Source organism: Cetorhinus maximus, chromosome 14 (genome assembly GCF_964194155.1).
Source record: "Cetorhinus maximus chromosome 14, sCetMax3.hap1.1, whole genome shotgun sequence".
Classification (NCBI taxonomy): domain Eukaryota; kingdom Metazoa; phylum Chordata; class Chondrichthyes; order Lamniformes; family Cetorhinidae; genus Cetorhinus; species Cetorhinus maximus.
In genome coordinates this window covers 57,758,290-57,783,378 of record NC_135892.1, presented here as the reverse complement: position 1 = coordinate 57,783,378, position 25,089 = coordinate 57,758,290, and the positions used below count along the sequence as shown (strand labels likewise).

Genomic DNA, 25,089 nt, shown 5'->3' with positions numbered 1-25,089 from the left:
AAAATAGTCTGAACTGGATAATGTAGTAATAAAACAAATGTGCCAGAAAATCTGATTAAAATAATGTACAATTTTTCCAACCACTCTAAACCAAGCAAGATGTAAACAGCATGACTTTCAAAGAACAGCATCCTAGTTTAACCTTGGCACCCATATCCCATCAGATATCACATATTCCATGACATAAGCTTGTAGCTTAACGCAAAAAGAAACCATGCCACACATTCAAATGAAAGAACAAAAAGTTAACAGAGCCCTCTCCTGACCATACTTTTTATTGCTTTAAAACTCAAGGGTTAAGCCTAGAAAATTTGAAGGCTGTAAATCTATGGGTGTTCAATAATTTAACAATTATATATATACAGCTCTATGTTTGAACTACATTTGAAAACAGGTTACTATCAATGAATAGATTGCATATCATGTTATATTGAGTGATTATATTCAAATTTAAAGCAGCCCACTATTCAATTTGTATTAAAGTTATGTTGGGTACTTATCAGAGTTCATAAAAGCCTTTAATTATTACATGCATTATTACTTACGCTTGAGCCCACTTCAAGACTTACATAAACAAGGTCTACAGTAGTATCAACCAGCTCTTTCAAAGCTCAGATATGTGTTAAAAATCCCACAGCATTATTCAAGGGGAAACAGTTCATTCTCTTGGTACTCAACAAATACTCCCTCAAGAAACAACTCTCCCCCAAACAACAGATCACCTGGATATTCATCATCTCATGCCATTTGTAGCCAATCTACTTGGACATTTGGACCGTTAAAAACAATATCTTCAGTTCATCAGTTAGACCAGAAACGGTGGGGGGGGGGGGGGGCAAGCGGGCAGGACAACACATCAAAAAAAAACATGGAATTTACCATAGTTAATTTGACTATTTAATACATAAGTCCAAGTTTAAGTCCAAGATGCAAGAAACATGGAAATTAATGTTACAGTCAACCAAACTCAGCTGAGGTAGTGGCAAGGGTGCTACACTTGACTTAGTACAGTTCATAAAATTTCTCTCCCGTTTCACATTTAAATAAGTGAGAGGCAGAGAGAAAAAATTGTCATAGACACATGCAGCATAGAATCGGCCATTCAATGAATAATCCAATTAGTCACAATCCCCTGCATAATAATTTATTTTTGAAATTTACTACTGTATCTGGCTCCTCAACTTGCTGCGTTCTGTCATCTTAAATCTGTTTCCTCTGGTTGCTGACCCTCTTGCCTGTGGAAACAGTTCATTATTTATTTAACACCTTTATTAAATCTCCTCTTAAGCTCGTGGCTCTAAGGCAAACAATACCAGCACCTCTCCATGTTCTTCATTCCTGCTTTACATCCTTCATAAAGTGTGGTGACAAGAGTTGGACATAATTGTGGCCTAACCAGTGATTTGTGAACAGGTAAACTTCCTTTCTTTTATACTCTTATTCCTGTTAAAAAAAGGCTACAAATCCTACTTTTTTTTTTAGAAACAGATTTATCAACTTGTCCTGCTACCCTCAAAAGATCTGTGTATGTGAACCCCCAATGCATCTCTTTTAAAACTGTACCACTTAATTTACATTGCCTCTCAATCTTATTTCCAAAATACACTCCACACTATCCCACATTAAATTGAATTTGCCAAGTACCTGCTCAACTTACCAATCTATATTCTCCTGAAGTCTATCATTGCTGGCTTACATATCAATTTTGCATCATGTTAAAACTTTGAAATTATGTCTTTTATACTCAAGTCCAGGTCATTAATATACATTAAAATAAGCAGTGGTCCTAACAGCAAACCCGGGGAGACATTTCCCTCCTAAAAAATGTCTGTTCACCTCTGCTCTTCATTTCTACCTCAGCCTTTTTCATATCCATGCTGCCAATTCTCCTCAAATCACATGGACTTCAACTTTGTAAAGTCTATTAAGTGACACTTTATCAAATGGCCTTTTGAAAGTCCAAATATGCATCAACTGCACTACCCCATCAACCCCTCTATTACTTTATCAAATAACTCAAATCAGGTTTGTCAAACAAATCCATGCTAGCTTTCATTTAAGCACCTGTATTTTTCCAAGTGACAACTAATTTTATCCATCATTACGGTCTCCAGGGGTTTCCATGCCAACATTAGGCTGACTGGCTTGTAATTATCCCTCACCTCTTTTTGAAAAGGAGTGCAACATTTACAAACCTCCAGTCCTCTAGCACCATTCCCATATCCAAGGATTGAAAGATTGCAGCCAGTGTCTGCACCATTTCCATCCTTACTTTCCTCAGCATCCTAGGATGCAGCCCATCTGGACCAAGTGACTTTTCTACTTTGATCGCTGCCAAACTACTTTTATCCTATCCAATTTTTTGACCCCCACCCTCCCACCATCATTTTACTGTGACATTGGCAGCATCATGCTGTAAGTTAGGTGTAAAGTATACATTTGCAATCTCAAAGCATGCTCTCTTGCCTCCAGGTCCCTGATCAGCTCCACCCTTCTACTCTCCAACACACAGCTGTTCCTTTTCTGCTACCCACTGATCTTCTCACACATTCTTCACCCCTCTAATTCTCTTTTCAGTTCTCCTCTGTATTTTGTTTGAATCTCTACATTATTTTGAATTTGACATTTATCACAACACTCCTTTTTATCGTTTCATTTTAACTGCAGTATCTTTAGTCATGCAGGGGGCTACAGCTTTGGATGCCCAGATTGCACTTATCCCCACCCAAAAATCTCCTCCTATTGCTTATTTGCCTGCCATTTACAATCCACCTGGACAAGATCCCTTTACAACTCACTGAAATGAGCCCTCTTCCAATTTAATATCTTCAGCTTTGATTGTTCTTGGTCCTTTTCCAGGACTACTCTTAAACATATGATATTCTGATCACTGTTTTCCAAATGCTTGACCCTCCAGGGCTAATCTGTGATCCTTACTGGAAGTGGACTTTGGGAATATCAATCTTGACTGTGCTTAGGCAGATATCTAAGGGTAATAACCAATAGAACTGTGCTTCTACAAGGAGTAGATGAGAAAAGGGAGAGAGAAAAGAATGTGGGAAAATAAATTAGAAAACAGGATAACTGCTCATGTATCAAACGATATTATAACCACTTCACCTATAATGTACAAACAATGCTTTTTATATGGTAAATACTAAGCAGACGTTTTCTGGTGACTGTACAAGCTCTTACTGAAAAGTGAAATGTTGTCAAGTTCCAAAATGTGTGTTTTTCAGCAAGGTGCTAGACGAACAGCCGTAACATTGGAAAATTAAACACCCTGGGAACTGGTTTAAAACAAGAGTATCCAATGTGTCACAATTAAGGTTCAAGATAATTTTGCAGAAGGGTATTATGAGGGTTAATGCTCTGGACTGCCCAGAGCATGAGTTCATAGAACACTCAATTTCTAAACTGAGAGCTGTAGAAGCAGCAAGAAAAAGATGGGAAAAGCGGCAACCCAATCTTGTGCGCCCTAAACACCAGGAGTTGTTTGCTGAGAAACTAGGAAAAGGAGTAAGCTGGAAACATTCTTTACACTGACCTAAAAGTAACCACACAAATATTCTCATGGTTAATTGGATAAATACACAAGTGCACAACTGAAAAGCATACAGTTTATTGGTAGGGAACTATGTAGTGTGTTTGAAACAGCCATCTAGCCAGAAAACACAAAGTTCAAGGGACCAATAAAAATAAATACAATGGGGATAGGAGGACTATTTCAAAGATCAAGAAACAGATGATTAAAATCAGGAATACAAGGGCATCTGGTCACGGAAAAACTTCTTATTCGAATTGGAGGATGGATGTAATTTCTACTATAAAAGGAAACAAAAATAGTTGAGAAACAGAAATTTGAAAAATTAAGTTGATATGAGAAAACTATTGTTACTTCTTTTTAAGAAAAGGTACTTGTAGCAGGCCAGAAGATGGCTGAAAGGTACACAGCGGGAAGTGTAACAGAAGAGCAAGAGAAGACGCAGAGATTTTGAATGGATTCACTCATGCAAAAATGTGATAAAATCCTATAAAGAGATTCAAAAGTATTTGTATTTAATGAAGCTCATCAACAAGTGCAGTTTTAGGTCATGCCTCAACTAGGAAAAATTCTATACATCATTTTTTATATTATACTTGACAACAATAAAAGGATTTAAAGGCATACTTCATACAGGTATATATTTATGACATAAAACAGAAAATACTGGAAATACTCAGGTCTAGCAGCAAGAGTTAATGTTTCTGGTTGATGATCATTCTAATGAAAGGAGTGGTTGAAGTGAATAGTATATATGCATTTAAGGGAAGTTAGACAAGCATGAGGGAGAAGGGATTAGAGGGTTACAATGATAAATTTAGATGAGGAAAGTAGGGAGGGTGCTTGAATGTAGCATAAATGCCAGCATGGATCGGTTGGCCCAAAAAGCCTTTTTCAGTGTCGTATATCCCAAGTATGTCATGATTAATCCTATGGCACACTATAGCCATTCATATCATGCTCAAAGCTGCAAGATTCAGCTCTTAGAAGACCCTTATCAGTTTAGGAAATTGACTTTTTGGTGTGAATAAATGTCAAGAGACTAACAGTAATAAAATGATTGAAAATTACAAATGAAGGTTCCAAATGGAAAACAGAAAAATATGCCCCCCTCCCTAAGAAACACAGATGCTAGCAACTAAAAAGATACATAGGAGCATTAGCAACAAGTGGGTCATTCAGCCCCTCAAGCCTGCACCATCATTCAATTAGATCATGGTTGGTTTGTACCTCACCTCCGTTTACCTGCCTTTACTCCATTTCCCTCATACCCATACCTAATTAGAAATCTGTTTGAAAGTTCTAATTATCCTAGTATCTATGACCTTTCTCCTTTTGGGTTGTGGGGTGGGGGTCGCAAGAAGGAAGAGTTTCAAATTTCCACTGCCTGAACAAGTACATCAGATTCCAATACTTAATGGCCTAACTAATTTAAAGATTATGTCCATACCAGATGAAAAAGTTTTCCATTCTTACCCTATCAAACCATTTTAAATATCTCGATCAGATTACTCCCTCAATCATCATTTTAAGGGTTTAAGGGCAAAGCTTTTTTCATCTACTCTCCTTAGTTAATGCTCTAGGCACTGATATCATTCTGTTGATAAAAGCAAAACGCTGCAGGTGCTGGAAATCTGAAATAAAAACTCAGCAGGCCTGACAGCACCCGTGGAGAGAGAAACAGAGTTAATGTTTTGAGTCTGTATGACCCTTCTTCAGAGCTAGAATGGTCCCCCTCGATGGTCAATATAGTATGAGGTGCAGTGCCTAAAATTGAACGCAATGCTGCAGATAGAACCTGAACAAGGCGATAACTGACACACAGGTTCCTCCCCTTCATATTCCAGCCTCAAGGCTAAAGGTCAACATTCCATTTTTCAGCTAATCTAGCTTTTAATGATTTATTTACTCAGACTCTCAAATCTCTGCTCCTCCACAATTCTAGTTTTGCAACATTCAGAAAATACTCTAATTTCTTCTCTGGTTGAGCTCCATTTGCCATAGTTTTGCTTACCAAGTTAATCCATGCCCCTTTGCAACTTCCTGCTCCAATCTACACTTACTGTTTCTCCAAAGTTAGTGTCACCAGCAACTTGGATATACAATGTTTTATTCCTTCATCTAAGTCATTAATAAATATGATATAAAGTTTGAGGCAGATACACCGATTTAACCATGGCACTCTTGAGTGTAGAATTCCCTATGATCAAGAATACCTCCAGCTGAACAACAGATGACAACATTTCTGTTACAAGGATCTGTATCACTGCTTGCATCTGCCATCCAGTGTTGAACAAACAAACATGTTCTTGAATTAAATATTGGGATGACCAACGCCAATGCCTTGGTCCAGATCAGAGCTCCGACTAGTCAACTACATCCCTTTCCCGTCAGTGCCCGAGGCTGAGCCAGACACTACACACCATTGGTGTCCTAATTAGCCGGAGCTAAGCTTCCGACCACAATCTCTCTCCATCACAAAGATGGCCTACTTCCACCTCTGAAACATTGTTCATCTTGATCCTGCCTCAGCTCATCTGCTAAAACTCTCATCCATGTCTGTTACCTCTAGGCTTGACTATTCCAATGTTCTCCTGTCTGATTTCCCAGTTTGCTCCCAGTAGAATTTGGGTACATCCAAAATTCTTCTGCCAAATTTGTACGAAGTCTCAAGAGAAAGGTGTAAAATTGATACAAACATTTAATATTTGATTCTCTAGCTTTAATGTTTTACTTTGAAGGTGTTGTGCTTTCTTCAATTGTTATAGATGTCTTCAGAAACTAATTCAAACTTACTCATTTTGTTCAATCCATGCTGCAAAGAAAATAGAGGTGGCGCTGGAGGAAAAATGCACGCTGTTACTTACCCAACAAATTCCACCATTCATTTCAGATAGACCTTTGTTCTATGTTTAGGTTCGCATTCTTATCCATCTAGTAATATGCCTCATACATTTGCTTGGTATAATCATTTCCACTTTGTCTTCTCTCTCCCTCACCAACCAACATGAAAGCTCTCTGAACCAATGCGCTATTTAATCATCAAGTCCAAGTGGTTGGCTCAAATCAGCTAGTATTATTTTTCGCTACATGTATCTTCTGCAATTCTTAACTCCATTAGTTGAGAAAGGAACAAAAGCATTTTCCCTGGAACACTTGTTAACAATAAAACTTCAGTGCTGAACAATGAAATACATTCCAATGTCAGTTTCATGAAGCAATCACCTATTAGATCGTGCATAGCATTACCAGCTGCAGTACAACGCTCCCAATAATGGGCAAGTGTTTTCCAAGTCCCTGCCCACCTGGTGCTCAACAGGAGTGGATAGCCAATGCTCACTCAAAAGCATTAGCCCAGGGTACTCTTGACATAGTCTTGCCACCTGGCAAAAGAGGGAGGAAATTTAAGTGCAACTGCATTTATGGCCACTGACCCTGGGAAGCAACATCCAGAAGGCCCAAAGGTTTACTTAGTAAACTTATCATGAGGGTCCTCCCTTTCCCTGGTGCAGATGAGCAACTTGGGATCTTTCAGTCTCATGAATGCTTAGTGCAGGCCAAACATCAGCGCTACAATTTTAGGAAGAGGCAGTAAGCCAGGTGCAACCTATACCCATCTCTCCATAACCCCCAACACCTTTACATGCCACTGATTGCCCGGTGCCTATTGTAGGCTCAGTTCTTTCTTGCAATGTAAAGGATCAGATGCAAGAACTTGCATTTATATTGCACAATTTACATAAGTCATCCAATTCACTTGCACAGGAGCATTACCAAATAAATTTAACACTTTTATGCAAGGAGATATTAGAGTGGATGGTCTTTAATGGGTGCCTTAAAGGAAGAGCAGGTAAAGAGACAGAGAATGGGAGGGAGTGCCAGAGCTTAGGGCCTAACCAGCTGAAGGTATGACTGCCAATGGTGGATAAATTAAAATCAGGAATGCAAAGGGGCCAGAATTGGAGGAGCAGAGATCCCGCTCCAGGACAATATCGAGATAAGGAGGGGTGAGGCCACGGAGGGATATGAAAATAAGGCTGCAAATTTAAGAAGGTATTTCCAGGCCAGGAGCCAATGTAGGTCAGTGAACACATAGGTGAAAGGTGAACAGGATTTTTCTGTCCATATCTTAACTTAAGCTATGCTTTGGATGGGTCCAAGTTTACAGTGGGTGGTAGCTGAGAGACTGGCTACCAGAAAAGCATTGGAATAGTCAGTCCAGAGGTTATTTAAAAAAAGGCAGATGAAGTTTCAGCAGATAAGCTGAGGCAGGGGAAGATTCAGGCAATGATAGAGGTGGAAGAAGTGGTATTGGTGGTAAAGTGGATATGGTCTGCAGCTCATCTTAGGATCAAATACGGCACTAAGATTGTGAACGGTCTGGTTCAGCCTCAGACAATGACCCAAAGAGAGGTACGGAGACAGTCCCCAATATTTATTTGGGCTGGATGTCGGAGAAGTAGTGTGAATCAACACAACGGAGTGGTAAAGAGAGTGTTGACAGTGAGGTAGAGCACCATGAAGTCAGGACACATGATGCTGTGTATTCTGATGATGTCGCCAAGGGGCAGCATGTAGATGACAAATAGGAGGGGGACCAGGAAAGATCCTGGGAGGACACCAGAGCCAAGTATTGGAGCAGAAAAAGAAGCTATCACAGGTGATTATCTATATCCAGTCTTAGTTAGAGAAGATTGGATAGTGAGGACAGTCCAACTTGGCTGGATAATAGGAATTAGACGATGATCATGTGGTCAACCATGACAAAATTGCAAATGTATTGTGATGGATGAGGACAGATAGGTTACCAAGGTCCCATTTACAGAGGATGTCACTTGTGACTTTGATAAGGGTCATTTCAGTACTGTGGAAGAGGCTGAAACTTGATTTGAGGGATTCAAACCTTGAAACGCAAGGAAGATGGACATGGATTTGGAAGGTGGCATGTTCAAGGACTTGAGGGGAAAGAGATTGAAAACGGACAGAGGCATCAAGGGTGTTTTAGTTTTGAAGAGGGGGGTGATGGCTGCAAATTTGAAAGGGGGGTGGAATCAGTACCCAAACCGTTACCATCAGCTAACACAAGTACCATGAAGGTAATTGGGTGATTTAGCAGTTTGGTGGAAATAGGGTTGAAGAAGCAGGTAAAAGCAAAATATTGCAGATGCTGAAAATCTGCAACAAAAGACAGAAAACGCTGGAAAAGCTCAGCAGGTCTAACGTTTCGCGTCTGTATGATTCTTTTTCAGAGTGGGTGATTTAGGAGAAGGAGGTGGGTCTCATGGACAAGATGAACTTGGAGAAGGGAGGTAGGCGAGAAACTAAAAGATACGAGTTTGGGACTGGGGTAAGGTGAGCCTCAGCGGGAGTTTGGCCTGGTGAAGAAAAGGCAGTAGCAGCTGATCAGATGATCACAATCTTAAGTGATGTTGCCCATAAACTCCTTTTACTTGTTTTGGATGGAGGAGTTGAGTGTTAAGAAAATGGTATTTATGGAGAAAATCAGGGCTTACCTTTGCATTCTAGGACAATCCTGCAATAATGAGCATTTTGGAAGTATAAAGCACTATCAAGTCCGGCTCTATGTGGTTCCACCAGATTTGGAAAGGAATGGCTGAACCATAAACATGCCTTAGATTCAAACATTTACTGGTGCAAATTATGACTTATCCAGTCTAGGACGTCAGACAAGCAGTTCAACAACAGACAGTGGAAGAGGTCGAGAAGGAGCGAGTAGGAGCTGGGTACCGTCATCATACACATGGAACCTGACTGTTTTCTGGTGATGTCACTGAATGGGTGAGAAATACGACAGGGCCAAGGAGAGGGGTAATATTGCAGTGGTGCGGCAGCAAGTCATAGAAGATTCTAGCGACCTGAAGTAGATTTTGATCCCATCAACACTGGCTAGATTGAACCTTAGCCCTAGCAGTGTATGAATAGTCAACTGCAGTACCCAACACTCCAAAGGGGGGCATTCAAAAACAAAATATTCTTCAGGGTTTTCATGAATTAGGGCGCTCTAGCTTAATTGATGCAGAAAGGAACTGACAAAATTGAAAAAGGCAGATTTATCACGTTGGATGATTCAAATACAATAGGAAAAGTTAAAAATAATGAAATTAGAAATAAGCAAATTCATGGAAAAAAGTATACTAAAAATCAAAATGAAGGAATTGTGGACAAATTTACCAGGGACAGATAGTCAGTTACTGAACTGAACAGCATACATTAACTTAAACAGAAAACTGGATGCATTTCTGGATAGAAGGGAATGCAGGAAGACGAGTTTGATTTTTTTTTTTTTTAAATGGTTTTGGTCTGATAGAGTACATGGTTTTTCCACAGTTCTAGCTATCCAGTTCTATGATTTACCAATTTAAAAGTAGACCCAGGAGTTTTTCCACAAGTTACAATTTGAATCAAAATATGTCTAACCAAACAATTTGCAAAAGGTAGTCTTACAAATTAGTGCAGCATCCAGTAATGTTACTTTCATGCAACCTAGGGAAAATTACGTTAAATCACTAAATTACAATTTCAGATGTCATTTGAAAATGCACTAAAATATCATAAAATTAATAAATGCTTGATGAGTTAGGTTGAAGGTCATGAACATTAGACTTTAAAGCATGTGTAAAGGTAAGGGCAAAGACATTTAGCAGTCATGCAGTTAAGGCACTAAAAGCTAACAGAAGGGGTGAGCACACTTTCAATTTACACAAATGTGATGGAACTATCTACAGGTAAGGGTGCATTTTGTGAAGTCGGGCAATGAACGCGCACATATTGTTACCTGATTTTTTGTCCGGCTTTACCGAAATGTCTGCTATACCAGCAACAGCAGCATCTTTAGATGTTTCAGTGCTCTCAGCAACAGAGGGCAATTCTGGCACCAGAGTTTCTACAGAAACATTTTTTTTGCTTATGTCACCTTCTCCAACAGGGGAGGGGAATATTATATCTGTTTCTTGCCGAGACATGGATACTGCTCGTGTTCCTTCTTTCTCTCCCAACACTTCTGCTAGAGCAACACTGGTTTCTAAAATTTTTGTGACCACTTCTTTTGAAGCCTTTGTTACTTCTTCATTCATGGGAAATGAAGCATCTGTAGCTGACTCCTGGGGTTTCAGCTGTACTTCTGCAATCTCTAATTTTTCAGGATGGTCATCAATTTTAGCTTTCATTTCATCAAATTCTTCCAAACAATTGTCTGGAAATTTATCTTGCAATGATGGAGCCACAGCCCAAGTCACTGGCTGGGAAGTAGTCAAACAAGTCTCTTCAGACAAAGCTTTTAAAGCAAGTCCTCTGTCAACAACTGAAATGTCCTCATTTGACATTGATAATGTGGTTGGTGTAGTGTCTTCAATCATAGAAGGAACAGGGATAGATTCTTTTGCAGGACATCTTTCACTCATTGTTGCACTGGGCAGTACTTTCTCAGAAGCTTCCTGATGGCTTAAACTAATTTCTATTGCACCTTTCTCTATAACTTTTAAGGGACCAGACAGAACATCAGTTACATTTTTAATCAGTGACGGGATTTTAATTTCATCTTGGAGTGAGAGAGGGCCAAGTGAACATTGCTCTACATGTTTGTAATCATTTAAAATCCCTTCAACAGGTTTCATTCCAATTGTAGTAGCTCCCTGAGCTCCCAAAATAGGTTCGGATTTGCTGATGGCAACTTCTTTGCATATGGTCACATCTAGACTCTTCATTGTTGCTGAAGTTTCAGCTGGTATGTTGTGTTTCGGAGAATGCAATGTAGGATAATTCTCTTCTTCCACAACTTTACTCGACAACAATTCTTGTTTACTGGGCTGGTCGACAAACTGATTTCTATTTTCAGAGGCATCAGACTCTCTGTACCCAAACTGTGCACAGAAATCCTCACTTTTATCTCCTGTCTCTATAACAGAATCAACCAATGTGCGCTCTGGTACATTTCTCTCTTTAGGAACCAGAACCTGCTCTGAAATAATTACTGTATCTTCATTAATTCCCCTATTTGTTACAGTCTTTTGTTCCTCAAACAAATCTGTGCGTGTTACCTCTGGAATACCATTAGCAGCACTGTCTGTAAAACCAAGTGGTTCTAGTAGGGCATGCACAATTTGTTCTTTACCAGTATACTGAGCATCAAATTGTGTAGCACACTCAGGATCTGTAGGAATCGTAACACACACTTTTTCTGTGTGACTAGGTGACTTTACAATAACGTCTGTTGAATCTTGTACTTCCTCAGATTTGCCCAAAATATTATTTTCGGATGTGGAAGGTAGCAGTTGGAATTGATTAAGAGGTTCTTGAGCAGGTTTTACTTTTTCTACATCAAATGCATCTTCAGTCATTTCTAATCCTATTAATCCTGGTGACTTGATTTCAAAGGCTCTCTGCAAATGGTATGGTGCAAAACTTTGTGCAGTTTTATCTGAAGTTGTGACTTCATTCAAATAGTCAGTTTTCATAATCTGGTCTGGTTGGATTGCAAAGCTACTGAGTAGTTGCGAGTTCATTTCAGAAGATGTCACATCTACTTTGGAATTGGGTTTATTTCCAGTAAACACTGGTGTTACAGGTTGTGTTTCTGAATCTTCAGCCTTATTCGTCACTTCTGACTTAGCAGTTAACTGTAACAGAATTGAAGTTTCTTTGAGTTCAGTCTTTTCTTTTACAACTGCATCATGTTCAGGAACCATTTCATTAGTGCTGAAGTAATCAGACTCTAACATGTTGTAAGAATCAAATGTGGCATAGGTCATACAGGTTTGAGATTCACTTACAACTGGAATTTGTGAAACAGCAAAATATGCTTCATCAGTTGGAGACAGCTTTTCATCTTGCTTAAAGGACTGTTCCACAAAGTCCTCCAAGTCTGCATAACCTAGCTTTCCAGTAGCCTTAGCCACAATTGGTTCTTCAGTTTCACTTGGTGTCTTTGAAGTTTCCTGATCTTGAAACATACCACTCTCAGACTTATTAGTTACATTGTTAATGGCTTTACTGGTATCAGTATCAATAACCGTTGCCTGATTAATTGCTGTACCAGAAGGTTTTAGCTCATTTCTCTCCTTTACATCCAAAATGTCACCATAGCAAAAGTTAAGACCACTATCTGCTGGTTTAATAGATTGCTCATTGAAATTAATCAATGTGTTCTGCATGAATTCCTTTTCCTCAACAATTCTGTCTAAGGGGGGCATACCCACCCCTGTCGCACCAACGTACTCGCTAGGTAACCCTAAGAGTGTATCCATTTCAACTTCCCTGTCATCTGATAACTGAACTTTATCCATGCCCATGACCTCCCTAATCTTCAGTTCTCCATTATCTGCATTTACTTGTTCAGGCATTGTTTCTTCAACCAGGGATGATGTAGCCCCTTTAAATTCACTTCCATGTGGCTCTACACACTGACCAATTTTGTATTGGAAAGGACTTCCATCAACAGAATTTAGTCTGTCTAACTCTGATGATTCTATAAATGCTGGCTTCGCGTGTGCCTTTTCATCAACAGCATGAGCTTTTTCTAAATGGTCTGCTACTTGTTTGTCCAATGCATTTTCCATAAAACCAAAGGTTGTTTGTAAACCTGTTTTTATAGGAACTTCAGTCTGTATAAGATCATCACTGTGGACTGCTTTTGCAGACATTGTTAATTCAGTTACAGAATCAGAAGAAAAGGAGGGCATAGAGAAGACAGGAACAGGTTCAACATGCACAGGTGCAGCATCCTGTGGGCCCACAGGTTCGGCACTAGCTGGCTGATCTTTCAAGTTGACAGAAAAGTCTGTGATCATGAATGGGAAGGAAATGAGAAAAGTCTTAGTTTTAATTGAATGCTATATATACACAATTATAGCAATATATACAAATTTAATATAAAAGTAATTTTTATTGCTTTAAAACAGGCTAAAAAGGACCACTCCAACATCCCTGAATGACTTTACTGTTATATCTAATGAATTACCTTTCAAAACGGTAAAATAGCACACAATGGCTAATTCATTTCATCTTCATTTGGAATCAGATTTGTATCAAAAATGACTCCTTCCACTTCCATGTCCCCACCACACCCCACCCCACTGAACAGTACTTGGATCTAAAATGTCCCAATATTCATTTGCAATCAAACTTGTTCCATTCAATGAGCAATATTTGAATGTGATGTCTCTATACACTCAAGCATGCCATCTTCAATTCTCTTAACTTTTGCATACCTTGATTCTTGCTCAAATCCCACAAACACATACACTTCCAGTACTCTAATTTGTTATATGACTCAGAAGTTTCATTACTGATTCTAGTGAAAAGTTCAGTGGCACAGGCTAACAAAAGTGATTACAACTAAACCTAAAATTGATAATTAGGGGGCAAATAGCATCCTTTGTTGGCAGGATTGAGCCCTCCACATGGTTTGGCAGATACCTGGTGCCAGGGTGACAGGCATCTCAAATCAACTTGAAAGGATGTTGGAACCAACAGAATGGGGTGTGGGGTGGCGGGGGGGAAAGGAGAACAGAAATAGTAGGCAAGAGGTCCTGTTCAGAGAGTACCAGGAGCAAGGAGCTAATTTAAAGGACAAGACCTCAAGGGTTAAAATCTCTGGATTACAATATGCAAACTGGCATAGAGATCAGAGATAAGGAGGTGGACATAGGGCTGAAGGAGTGGTGTGACGAAAAAGGGGCATTGGCACCAGTACTGGGGCAGAGAGAATCTATACACTGTGGCAGGTTCCACATAAACTGGGCTGGGATTAGGGCCCCAGTGGAAAAGATGAATAAGGTGATCAACTTTAAACTCGTAAATGGAAGGATGGGTGGAGGGAGGGCGGCACGCGAGTGGCTGGAAGGAGAGAGAGAAGGGCTCAGGTGGAAAAAGTAACACAATAATTTGAAAACAAAGAGATGGGAAGAGAATAGACTAACGATCAGAAATTACGTTTTAGACATTGCAGATAAAGAAAAAACTGAAATGTAAAGTAATTAAGCCAGAAGGGAGAAATAGGAAAAGCAGGGACAAACCATTAGAGCAGAAGGACACCTTAGGATTTGGTCCAAATAAGCATTCTTTATACAAAGGCACAAACGGAGCAAATTGAATGAAGTGCAGGCACAAATTCAACTTGGTTGGTGTGACATCATAGCCATTACAGAGACATGGCTGCAAGGCAGTCAGGACCAGGAATATACCAGGTTAGGAGGTCAGCAAGAAAGGTAGGGAAAATGGTAGAGGGTGAGGAGTGGCCGTAATGACTGGGGATGAAATCACTTCAATGATAGGAAAGGGTTTAACAAGAGGTAAGCAAGGAATGGAAACTTTAAGGGTAGAATTAAGAAACAAAAAAAAATTAAGATGTAGGAGTCGTGTATAGGCACCTTGCTGGTAATGTGAAGTGGTAGATTGCATAAATGCAGAGATTAAGCAAACATATAGGAATGACACGGTGATTTTAATGGTGGGAATTTTAACTTTCACGGATTGAGTTAAACAGACCAGCATTCCCGAAAGGTATTGAATTTCTTTGAGTGTATCTTGGGTGGTTTTTTTGCAACAATGGGGGGAGATTTTTCCCTTGTCAGGCAGGCTCGGTTGGGAAGCCGACCGCGATTTAACGCTGGTGGGCCAATTAAGGCCTGTCCAGCGTGAAATGCAAGTAGCAGCGCTCAGTGCGGTGCATGGGGGTGTATGGGGAAAAGCTCCCTGAGGCACAGAGCTGCCTCAGGGAGATGAACAGTTTAAAAGATTAAAAATAAAGATTTTAAAAATGTTATAAAACGTCCCCTCATGTGACTCTGTCACATGAGCAGGGACATGTTTTAAATGAAATGTTAAAATTTTTTTTTGCTGTTGGAAACCTCATCCCGTCTATGGATGAGGTTTCCTAAAAAACACAAAGGCCGCTTGGCCTTTTCGCCTGCCCGACGAGCTGAAAATTCTGGCCAGTATGTCCTAGAATTAACAAGATTATTAGATTTCATAGATGAGCAATTAGCCAGACTAGTTAAATATTTATCCAATAGCAATCATAATATGAGTGACTTCAACTAATGTTTGTAAAGGAGAAACGCAAAACAGCTAAGATTCTAGATTTAGGCAATGTTGGCCTCAATTGGATAAGACAAAAGCAGCCCACAGTAAACTGGGTAAATCTGTTAATGGGTAAAACAACCAAAAATCAGTGGGAGGTGTTCAAAAAAGAATCTGTGATTCAAAACTGGTTTATACCCATAAATGGCAAGACAACTACTTGGCCAAAAAAAGACAGCTATAGTGAACTGAAGAGGTAAGCGAAACATAAAACAAAGAAAACACGTACACCCATGAAAGGATCGAGAACAAGAGGGCACAAATTTCAATAATTGGCAAAAATGACAAGGAATAACCTTTTCATGCAGAGAGTGGTTAGGGTCTGGAATGCACTGCCTGAGAGCGTGGTGCAGGCAGGTTCAATCGAGGCATTCAAAAGGGAATCAGACTGTTATCTGAAAAGAATGTGCAGGGTTACTGAGAGAAGGTGGGGAGGTGAATTGCTCATTTGGATAGTTGGTGCAGACAACAGGCTAAATGGCCTCCTCCTGCACTGTAACAATTCTGTGATTCATATAAAAATGAAAAAGAAAAAGCATGTCCTGGCAAATGGGAAAGATGGAGTAAAGGGTGTCAAAACAGACAGCAGAGCTAAAAAAAAAGGAAATATGAAAAGAAACTTGCAAACGATATCAAAATCAACAAAAAAAACTTCTAAAACATACACTGGGAAAAAGGGTTATTAGGGCAATGCAGACCCTTTGGAAACAGATAATGGTGATGTTGTCAATAAAAAAAGATAAATAATTACTTCAAGTCAGCTTCTACAGTCCAGCAAGAAGTCAGATGGTAAGCATAAGGAAAATATGATGGAATACTGGATAATGCAATAATAACACTCCAGGACTTCATCACCACCCAGGGTAAAGTGTGTTTGATCAGCACCACCACTGTTCATAATGTGGTGGTAGTATATACGATACAGGATACAGTGCAGCAACTTACCAATCTTGCTTTAATAGTGCCTCCCAGGTCCTTAACCTTTACTATCAATATTATGGAAATGCCATCACTCCAACTTCCCTTTCAAGTCTCTCACTATCCTGACATGGCATTTATTTCCATTCCTTCATCACTGCTGGTTTAAAATCCTCTAAATCCTTATTCAATGCCATATATAGGGAGAGCATCGGTCTTGACCAGGGTTAATGTAAAAAAAGTTAGTGCTGGAATAGAAACTGGAAGCCGTTGTCTTTCAAAACTTATATAAATCCTAACCACGTGTTCAGAGACATGGAGGAGGACAAGGGCTCAGGGTAGTCCTGGATTGGACTTGGATAGAAATTTATCTCAATGATTTGCGCATCAAAATTGCGATTCAAAACTTCTAGCAACAAATATTGACAAATTTTACACCAATACTCTGCTTTAGAATATAGATCCATGCGTTGATCACCATATCTATCAGCACAAATTAGTAACTGTGCTCTAGTCAACGTATGCATCAAATGTAAATTACCAAATTTAGCATGAATCATCTCCTTGCTTTGACACTCAATGGCATTTGCCTGGTAGTGGAGCCTTTAGGAAAAATAGTCTTCAATTGCTTGTGAGATCTCTAAGGAGCCCTTAATCTCTTTCATTCTTTTGTTCAAACCCAAATAAGAAATGAGAATATTCCATACTATTGGTCACCATGCAATGATAGCAGGCAACACAAATGTTGTGGAGTCAGTTGCCAGAGAGGATCTATGATTGCACAGATTTTAACATCAGAAGTATGTCAAAGAAGCCTATAATTAATCTTCCTCGCTTTTAAGTAAAACATCGGTCACCTGATGTCAGAAAGGTATTCCACCAGAGCTGCAATGTCAACAATTTTCAATGATTAAAAATCATTGAAAAACAAGTAAAATTTGAAATTAAAGACATGTGACTGGCAAAAGCTGTTCTTAGTCAAATGAATAATAAAGACTTTGCTCAAGCAGCAAACCAACAGAATTTAGGTGAAAACCAAATGCTACACAACAGCAATATTGATGCAAACAAGCAGCTGAAGAAGAACTTTGTGAAGAAAATATTCGATTACAAGTAGGTCAGGGGCACTACAATTTGGCTTCGAAATCCATTTTTAAAAAAATGTAAGCATTCTGAATTGGAAGGAGGAAGAAGAGAACTAAATTTAAGACTTATGCACACAACAGCTACTTAAATGAGCCCATTGGAAAAGTATGCCTGCAAACATCATGAGAAGAAAAGGCTCATGTTAATACCCAATTTTCACTCCACTATATCTGCCCTCTCCATAGTCGAATACTTTGCCAATATTAATTATTCAGACTTGCACAAGGAATAGCCAGCCACTCAAAGCACAACCTTAGGGAGAAAATCATTGAAAAAATAAAGGACAAGGCCATGTATTTGCTCCCTTTGGACTCTGGACATTCACTTGAGATATATGGAAGTTGAATAAAAAGGAAAACTAAGTTCTAAACACCCAATATTTGACATAGCAATACTTCTTTAAATTTAAGACTACATCACCTTAAAATTAAACGTCATCAAAAACTCAATTTATTTTAAACTGGAAGTCTAATTGAAAGATAAGAAAAATAGCAATGTTACACTGGCTACAGAGTAGACCAAGAAGGTGCTTTTCTCAGGCTTGGGTTTAAGCACATTACCGGGGTCGAATAAAGAGCACCATCCCCAAAAGTTTTTGAATGGATTGCTGGATTACCAGTGGAAATATTTCTATTTAATTCTACGCAATTTCTTAGAGTCAACGTCACTCTCACTTGTTGAGCATACAAAAGTCAGTCATTTAAAAGTACAGAAATATTCTGAGAAATTAATAAGACTATCCTTATGTTTAATTATGAATTATCAGAGTTAGTGATTTTCTTGAATTTAATGGACACTTGGCAGATACTTTAACTGACTCCCAGTAGCCAAAGCTGCTCTTTAGTATCTTAAAAGTTTTTTGGAAAATTGCTGTTTTGTGTACCACAACTGAACTCAAGAATGTCAATTTAAGCATGTGTTTACACTCAAAGGCAAACTAATTTCTTCTGAATACAGCAGTAATACACAAAAATTGCTGGCCTTATTCTTCAAGGCACCAGACTAGATGTTGTTATTTGGCAACTAAACCTATGTCGATATCCCTTGGCTCAGTTTCACTAATAGTTTCCTCCACTAATGCTAAATCATACTTCCACATCACTAAGAATAGACGAAATAAGCATGGTGTTCTGAATATTCAGGTTGTCCCAATTTCAATATTTTTAATGACAAAAATTCTCTGCTCTCTAGCTTCAAGCCACTTAAAACTTCCCCTTCTTTCGATTATCTTTTCCCTCCCAAAACAAAACTCAAGAGGCAGAACACACCAACCTTCAAACATCTCAATGATGCAGCCCAGCCCCTTCATTGATCAACATGCCAAGTTATGTGCCCAAAGCATGCATCCTCTTTCTGACTAGGTTTTCTCTCCAGAAATAAGATAAACCTAAGACAGCACTATAATTCATACCCAAGTCGGCAATAAAAAAAAAATGCATTTGGAACATCTCTGGGTAATTACCATATGTATACTGAGAGTGAAATATTTTACAAGTTTTTTTTAAAAAAACTTTATACATGAAACAGTTTGGGCCCAGATTTCATTTGTAGAACAAAAAAATCATTAAGGTATGAGAGTGGTCCTTGAATACAGAGATTGTCTCACATTTGTGAAACGCTACTTTTTCTAGCTCTAGGAAAAAGGATGGGGTGATGAAGTGTAACTTCAGAATTTGGTCAAATAAAATGGAAGGATAAAGAGGAAGAGGTATTATAGTACATAAATAATAAGGTAAAGACCGAAATAAAAAGATTAAAAGTATATTATAAAAGACAGCATACTTTTGAACCTGTTAGGACCTAACACAGGCAAACTAATGCAAGAAAATGGTACAAGTTGCTGCCAAGTACAGAGTATGACATTAAGTTCAATTACTGCAAATTTAAGCCATTATATCTTTGTTCCCATCTCGCCATTCATCTCCTGCTGTGAATGTTGACACACTCAATGGACAGCAGTCAACAGGATGTTTCCTCTCCTGGAAGAATCTAGAACTAGCGGTCACTAGTTAAAAATAAGGGGTTGCCCATTTAAAACAGAGATGAGGTGAATTTTTTTCCACTCGGAGCATCGTGAGTCTTTGGAACTTTCTTCCTGAAAAGGTGGTGGAAGCAGAGTCTTTGAATATTTTTAAGGCAGAGGCGGATAAACTCTTGGTAAGCAAGGGGAGGGTGATAGGTTATCGGCAGTAGGTGGGATACAGGTTTGAGGTTACTATCAGATCAGCCCTGATCTTATTAAATGGCAGAGCAGGCTCAAGGGGATGAATGGCCTACTCCTGCTCCTTGTTCGTATGTTCAAGCATCACATGGAAGACATCACAATTTGCTGTTTTCATACTATTGCACTTCAAATAGGAGTCAGTGTATAGTGTATCAGGTGCTCAGGAAAATATCTCCTTCGCTTGCCCATTGGAAACATCTCAAGTTACCCCTGTCGAGGTCAGCAATCCCAGCATAAACAATGTATCAAATCTGATTTATTTGGCTGAACACAAATTTTACTCCTGAACCATCAAAATTTCACAATTTATCTGTTTTGAAAGTCACACTCTGTACTAATGCAAGATTTTAATGCAAAAAGACGTTGAAACAGGAAGCTAGCACATCAGCAAGTAATTAAGCCCATAAAAAGTGACCAGTGTAAATCAGAAGTAAAATTATTTTAAGCAACTGACTAGAGTCACAAGATGCAGATAAGAACAAAAGGAAAGCTGAAGGGACTTGCCTGCAGAAGACTGCATCACACATTCAGGTGCAACGGAAGGAGAAAGAAAGGATTCGTCTGAAAAACAAATAAATACGACAGGACCTCAGCAGGGGCAAGCAATATAACTAAATGATATCAGATGGCCCAAAGTCCTTCAAATCCAGTGAATAAAAAAAAATTCCAAGCAACATTTTGATCTTAAATTTCAAAATTAGGATGACCAGTCTTGTTGCCTGAATACCAGCATAGGTCAATCTCAATATTTAGATAATGCTCACAGGGAAAGGGCCAATATCTACAATCTTTCACAAATCAACTCAAATTTTTCAATCATCAACAAAAATACATACTTTGAAATGCAAAATCGCAATGTATCCTGAAGTCTGTTTTATTCATTGCGGGGGGATGGAAATGAAGATCAGACATTTTTCCTGCTCAACTATCTAAATGAGCTTCTAGTGGAAAGTAATGTGTGGGGACACAAGAAGTGGCTGTGAAACACCTCAGCAAAATGACCTTGCAACAATACAGACAAAAAATGAGCACTAGGGACAAGGTACCAGAGGGCATTCAGCACCACAGAACCAAACCTCTACACCAGTCAATGCCTTCTGGATGAAGAGAGAGGAAAAGAGAAAAGGAAGAAAATTAGCAAAAAATAGTCAGTTTGAGGTTTTACATTTCATGACAAAATGGTTCCTCAGCATTTTCCTACATTTTGTTTCACTTTAAAATAAATTTTATCCATTGATTTTCTGCCTGCTTATTAAATCCAAATGCAAGAATTCACTCAGATTACTAAGAAAGTGGTGTGTAAACAAAGACAACCATAGCAAGTTAATTAAGCAGGAACAGTATTCTGAACATTTCTTCAAAATGCTAAAAATGCAAATACAATTTCACAATACAGGTAGGGATAATTTCGATTTGAGTAACATTTTTACTATCCAGCATGCTCCAGGAATGGGTGGTGCCAGTCAATCCAAAAGGACTACCAGTGCCTCCATCGGAAGCTTGGCTAACCCCGTGCTGAGGTGACATGGAAATGCTGAAAACCAAGCAATTTTTATGATGAAGCTGAAACTTATAGATTTACAGGAAGTGGGTGGATTTTGCATCTGAAACACGGATACCTCTGTCTATAGTTTAGACTCACCGATAAGCTGAATTTTAATTAGATATAAAAAGTCAGCAGCAATCTAGTTTAAGTGTCACTCATTCCAACACAGGAAAGACAAGAGCTCAAACATATTTTCCGGCTCCTAACGCTGTCCAATCATGGGACTGGGCCGCTGTAAACAGCCACTTGGGTAAACTCGAGTTAATGGCTGTGGCCACCTCCTGGTCTCTGAAATGAAAACCGTTGGGCAGGTGTAGAGTAGGTATCATCCATTTGTTAGCTTCAGCCTGAAATTCCATTTAACAGAGCATTCTGGATGGTACAGTGTCAGAAAAAGTTTACTGTGGTCATAAAATTTTGGAAAAGAGGCAAAGGTTAACAGTCCAAATCAGTTGTGTTTTCGAAATTTTATTTTGAGAACAGCTATTTCCTTCAATTGACAGGATTGAACATTTTAAAATTCAGAAGTCAGTCACAGAAATAGATAGTACCACATTTCCACTACAGAGGTTTAGGGTTAGTGGAGAGTTGAAACTTTTTTTAAAAAGTTTTCATCTAAACAAACACAAAATTAACCCCAATTGCAAATTAGAAGATATACAAGATACTATATGGCTCAGCACCGAAAGGAAAATATGAACAAGATTAATGCAAAATTATTTTTCTTTCTCCAGGATATTCACGTGGTGACAACTATTAGAATTCTATTTATGTCACTGCTTTTTGACCTAAGACTTGTCATGATCTTTTAAAACCATATCACTTACGTTAATTGCTTCTATCAAGGGCATTCAAGAGCCCAATCAAGACAAATGAACCACAATAATTTGCATTATTCATAAATCAAGCAGCACCTGTAAACAGGCATTTTCATGACTACTTTTGAGATTAACACTCAATAACAATGTATCTGATGTATAATAGCATCTTGCATTTACCCAACATTTTCAAGATCTATGAACAAATTGCAACTATTCAAGCTAATCAAGTTTCAACAACTAAGCAAAACGTCCCAACCAAACACTGACTCGGCAAAGGCAGGAGGTATCGAAAGGAATGACTAAAATGGGATTTGGTTAAGGTATAACAAGGTCAAGTTTACAACTGATGGAAAATTTGAAGCCAGGGGAGCACCGGAACAGTCAAAGCAGATAAATTGAGGCGGGGCATTGGTTGTCAAAGTTTTGATCAAAGTTATTTAGGTGGATACAGATGGTCTTTATGATGGATAGGAGATGGGATCAGAAGCTCAACTCAGGGTCAATATCTACATTACAGTCCGGTTCAGCCTAAGCCAGTGGCCTAATGATTCAATTAGTGGGCACAGGAAAAGAGCTTGTGGTAAGGGCCCAAGACAATGGCTCAATTTTAGTTGGCAGGAAAATTCATCCAGGACTTGGTTGGGCAAACAGTCTGACAATACAGCCAGCGGAGGGCTGATGTTAGTCATTAGATAGAGTTGTGTCTTGTCATCTGGAACCTGATATATTTTCAAAAGATGTCACCAAGATACAGCACATAGAGGAGAAATAGAAAGTCACACTTAATTGGACAATGGTGGAGAGGCATTTGGGAGGTTGGTGTAGCCAGTGTTGAAGACTGCAGAAAGGCCAAGAAGATGGGGAAGAATAGTGCACTCTGTTCAAATTCACGGAAGACTTTTTGTAACTTTGATTAGGGTTATTTCATTGCAGTGGCAAGGGAAAAAATTTGATTGGAGAAGTTCAAAAATGGAGTTACAAGTAAGATGGTCATGGATTTGGGAGGCAACATGTTCCAAGGACTTTGGCAAGGATAGGGGATTTTAGATGAGGCAGTAATTTGAAAGGACAGAAGGGTCAAGGGTGTGTTTTTTGAAGCGGAATGGCAAGTAATTATGTCAGGTTCGAAAAGGAGGGGGGTCAGTATTAAGGAGAGGGAAACATTTTCAGTATCAGCTAGCATAGGAAGGGAAGTTTGGTGGTCAGCAGTTTAATAAAATGGGGTGAACAGGGCAGAGGGTGGATCTCATGACAACGAGTTCAGGAAAAGTATGGAGAAGAACTTGCGAAGGATTCAAGTTCAGGATTAGGGTTGGCAAGGAGTGGATGCAGCAGAGGCAGGTGAATGGGTGGCCTCAATCTTAAGTGTCAAAGAAGTTAATGAGCTCATGTTTCTTGTTGGAGGCAAGAGTTGAGGGGGCAGGGAAAAGGGATTCAAAGAGACTGTTGGTACTGGAGAAAAGTCAGGGTTAGTTAACCATAATTAGCTCAAACATTCCACTGATAAGTGACTTAAGCTGATGCTTATTTCATTACGTAGGTAAGAAAGAATCAATAACTGACAATCCCAATAAAACTGATTAAATTGCTCAGTCTCTGACCCCTCCCCCCACCCCCAAACCAAATCTCTCATGGTGACTAGGTTCTCAGTCCATGTATGTTCATATACACACATATCCACAACACTGTGCAACATTAGAAATCAGCATATACTCTGCCTCACAATGAATGTGTGTGGGTGTCATGTAGGGAGGGAGCAGCATTGCAACCAATGGTTTACAAGTGACAATAAAAGAAATTGGCTTTTTCAGAAAGTTATTCTGGGGTTTTTTTTTTAATTAAAAGCTTTCGAAAGAGAATTGGATAATTATCTGAAGCAAAAAGGTTTGCAGGTTACAGGAAAAAGGCAGAGGAGTGTGACTAAGTAAGATGCTCTTGCAGAGAGAGCTGGTACGGAAACAACAGGCCGAATGACCACCTTCTGTGCTGTAAGCATTCTAAGGTTCTATAAAAACTGGTGCTCCAGGTCAAATTCCGTGACAGCTCCTCAGTGACCAATGACTCCTTCCTAATGATTGGCAGTGCCACAGCTCGCCTCCCTAGTCTCCCTCAGCACTGTGGGATAAAGTTGAGCTAGAACAGGATTCTGGTGAACAGAAAACTTAGAAAAAGATGGTGGGGAAACAGGCTTTTGGGAAGAAAAGCAAATGAGCAAAAAGCACAAGGAAGCAACCATGACACACAAAACGGATTTAAATGAAAAATAATGTGGACCAAGAAAAAACAGCTATGTTAAAAAGAGAGCAGTGGTTAAAATAGGCCAAAGAACTGGGGAAAATAACACAAAGGGATTTAAGATGAGGAAGAAAAGGAAATGAAGAAAGCATAGCATGGGTTTGAAGAGGAAATGGAGGAAATTTAGGATGTATAGGGCCTTGTTCAAGTGACAATTTATACAAGAGGGGCAATAGTAGTTACTCGATGGAGCCACAAAGCAAGATATACAGGAAAACGGAACATCGTAAAATCACTAGACAACTAAGTACAAATGCAAACCAAGGGAGAAATTTAAATTAAAAGAAATTCAGTAGCTACAGTAAGTTTTTAAAACATACAGGCAACTTCTTGAACAGCAAAAGCTGGAAATTCCAGCATACCAACAAGGACACTAAACCAAAGGATCAGCAACTGGGAGATGCTGTGTGCTACAGCACAGTTTAATGGCAGGAGGCTTATTACTTTATGAATGCCAATTGTTTACATACAAATTCTAATGTAAATATCATTTATT

At 39.0% G+C, this 25,089-nt stretch overlaps 1 protein-coding gene across 2 annotated transcripts in view; it reads right to left on the bottom strand.

Moving 5' to 3' along the window:
- Window positions 1-25,089, bottom strand: part of LOC144689678 (uncharacterized) — a 94,871-nt gene that overhangs the window by 51,436 nt on the left and 18,346 nt on the right. For both annotated transcript variants that reach the window (XM_078556970.1, XM_078556971.1), the window contains 2 exons: window positions 20,436-20,492; window positions 10,341-13,340 (listed from right to left, as the gene is read on the bottom strand). In XM_078556970.1, coding sequence (XP_078413096.1) covers window positions 10,341-13,340; window positions 20,436-20,492 — 3,057 coding nt within the window. The remainder of the gene's footprint in view (window positions 1-10,340; window positions 13,341-20,435; window positions 20,493-25,089) is intronic.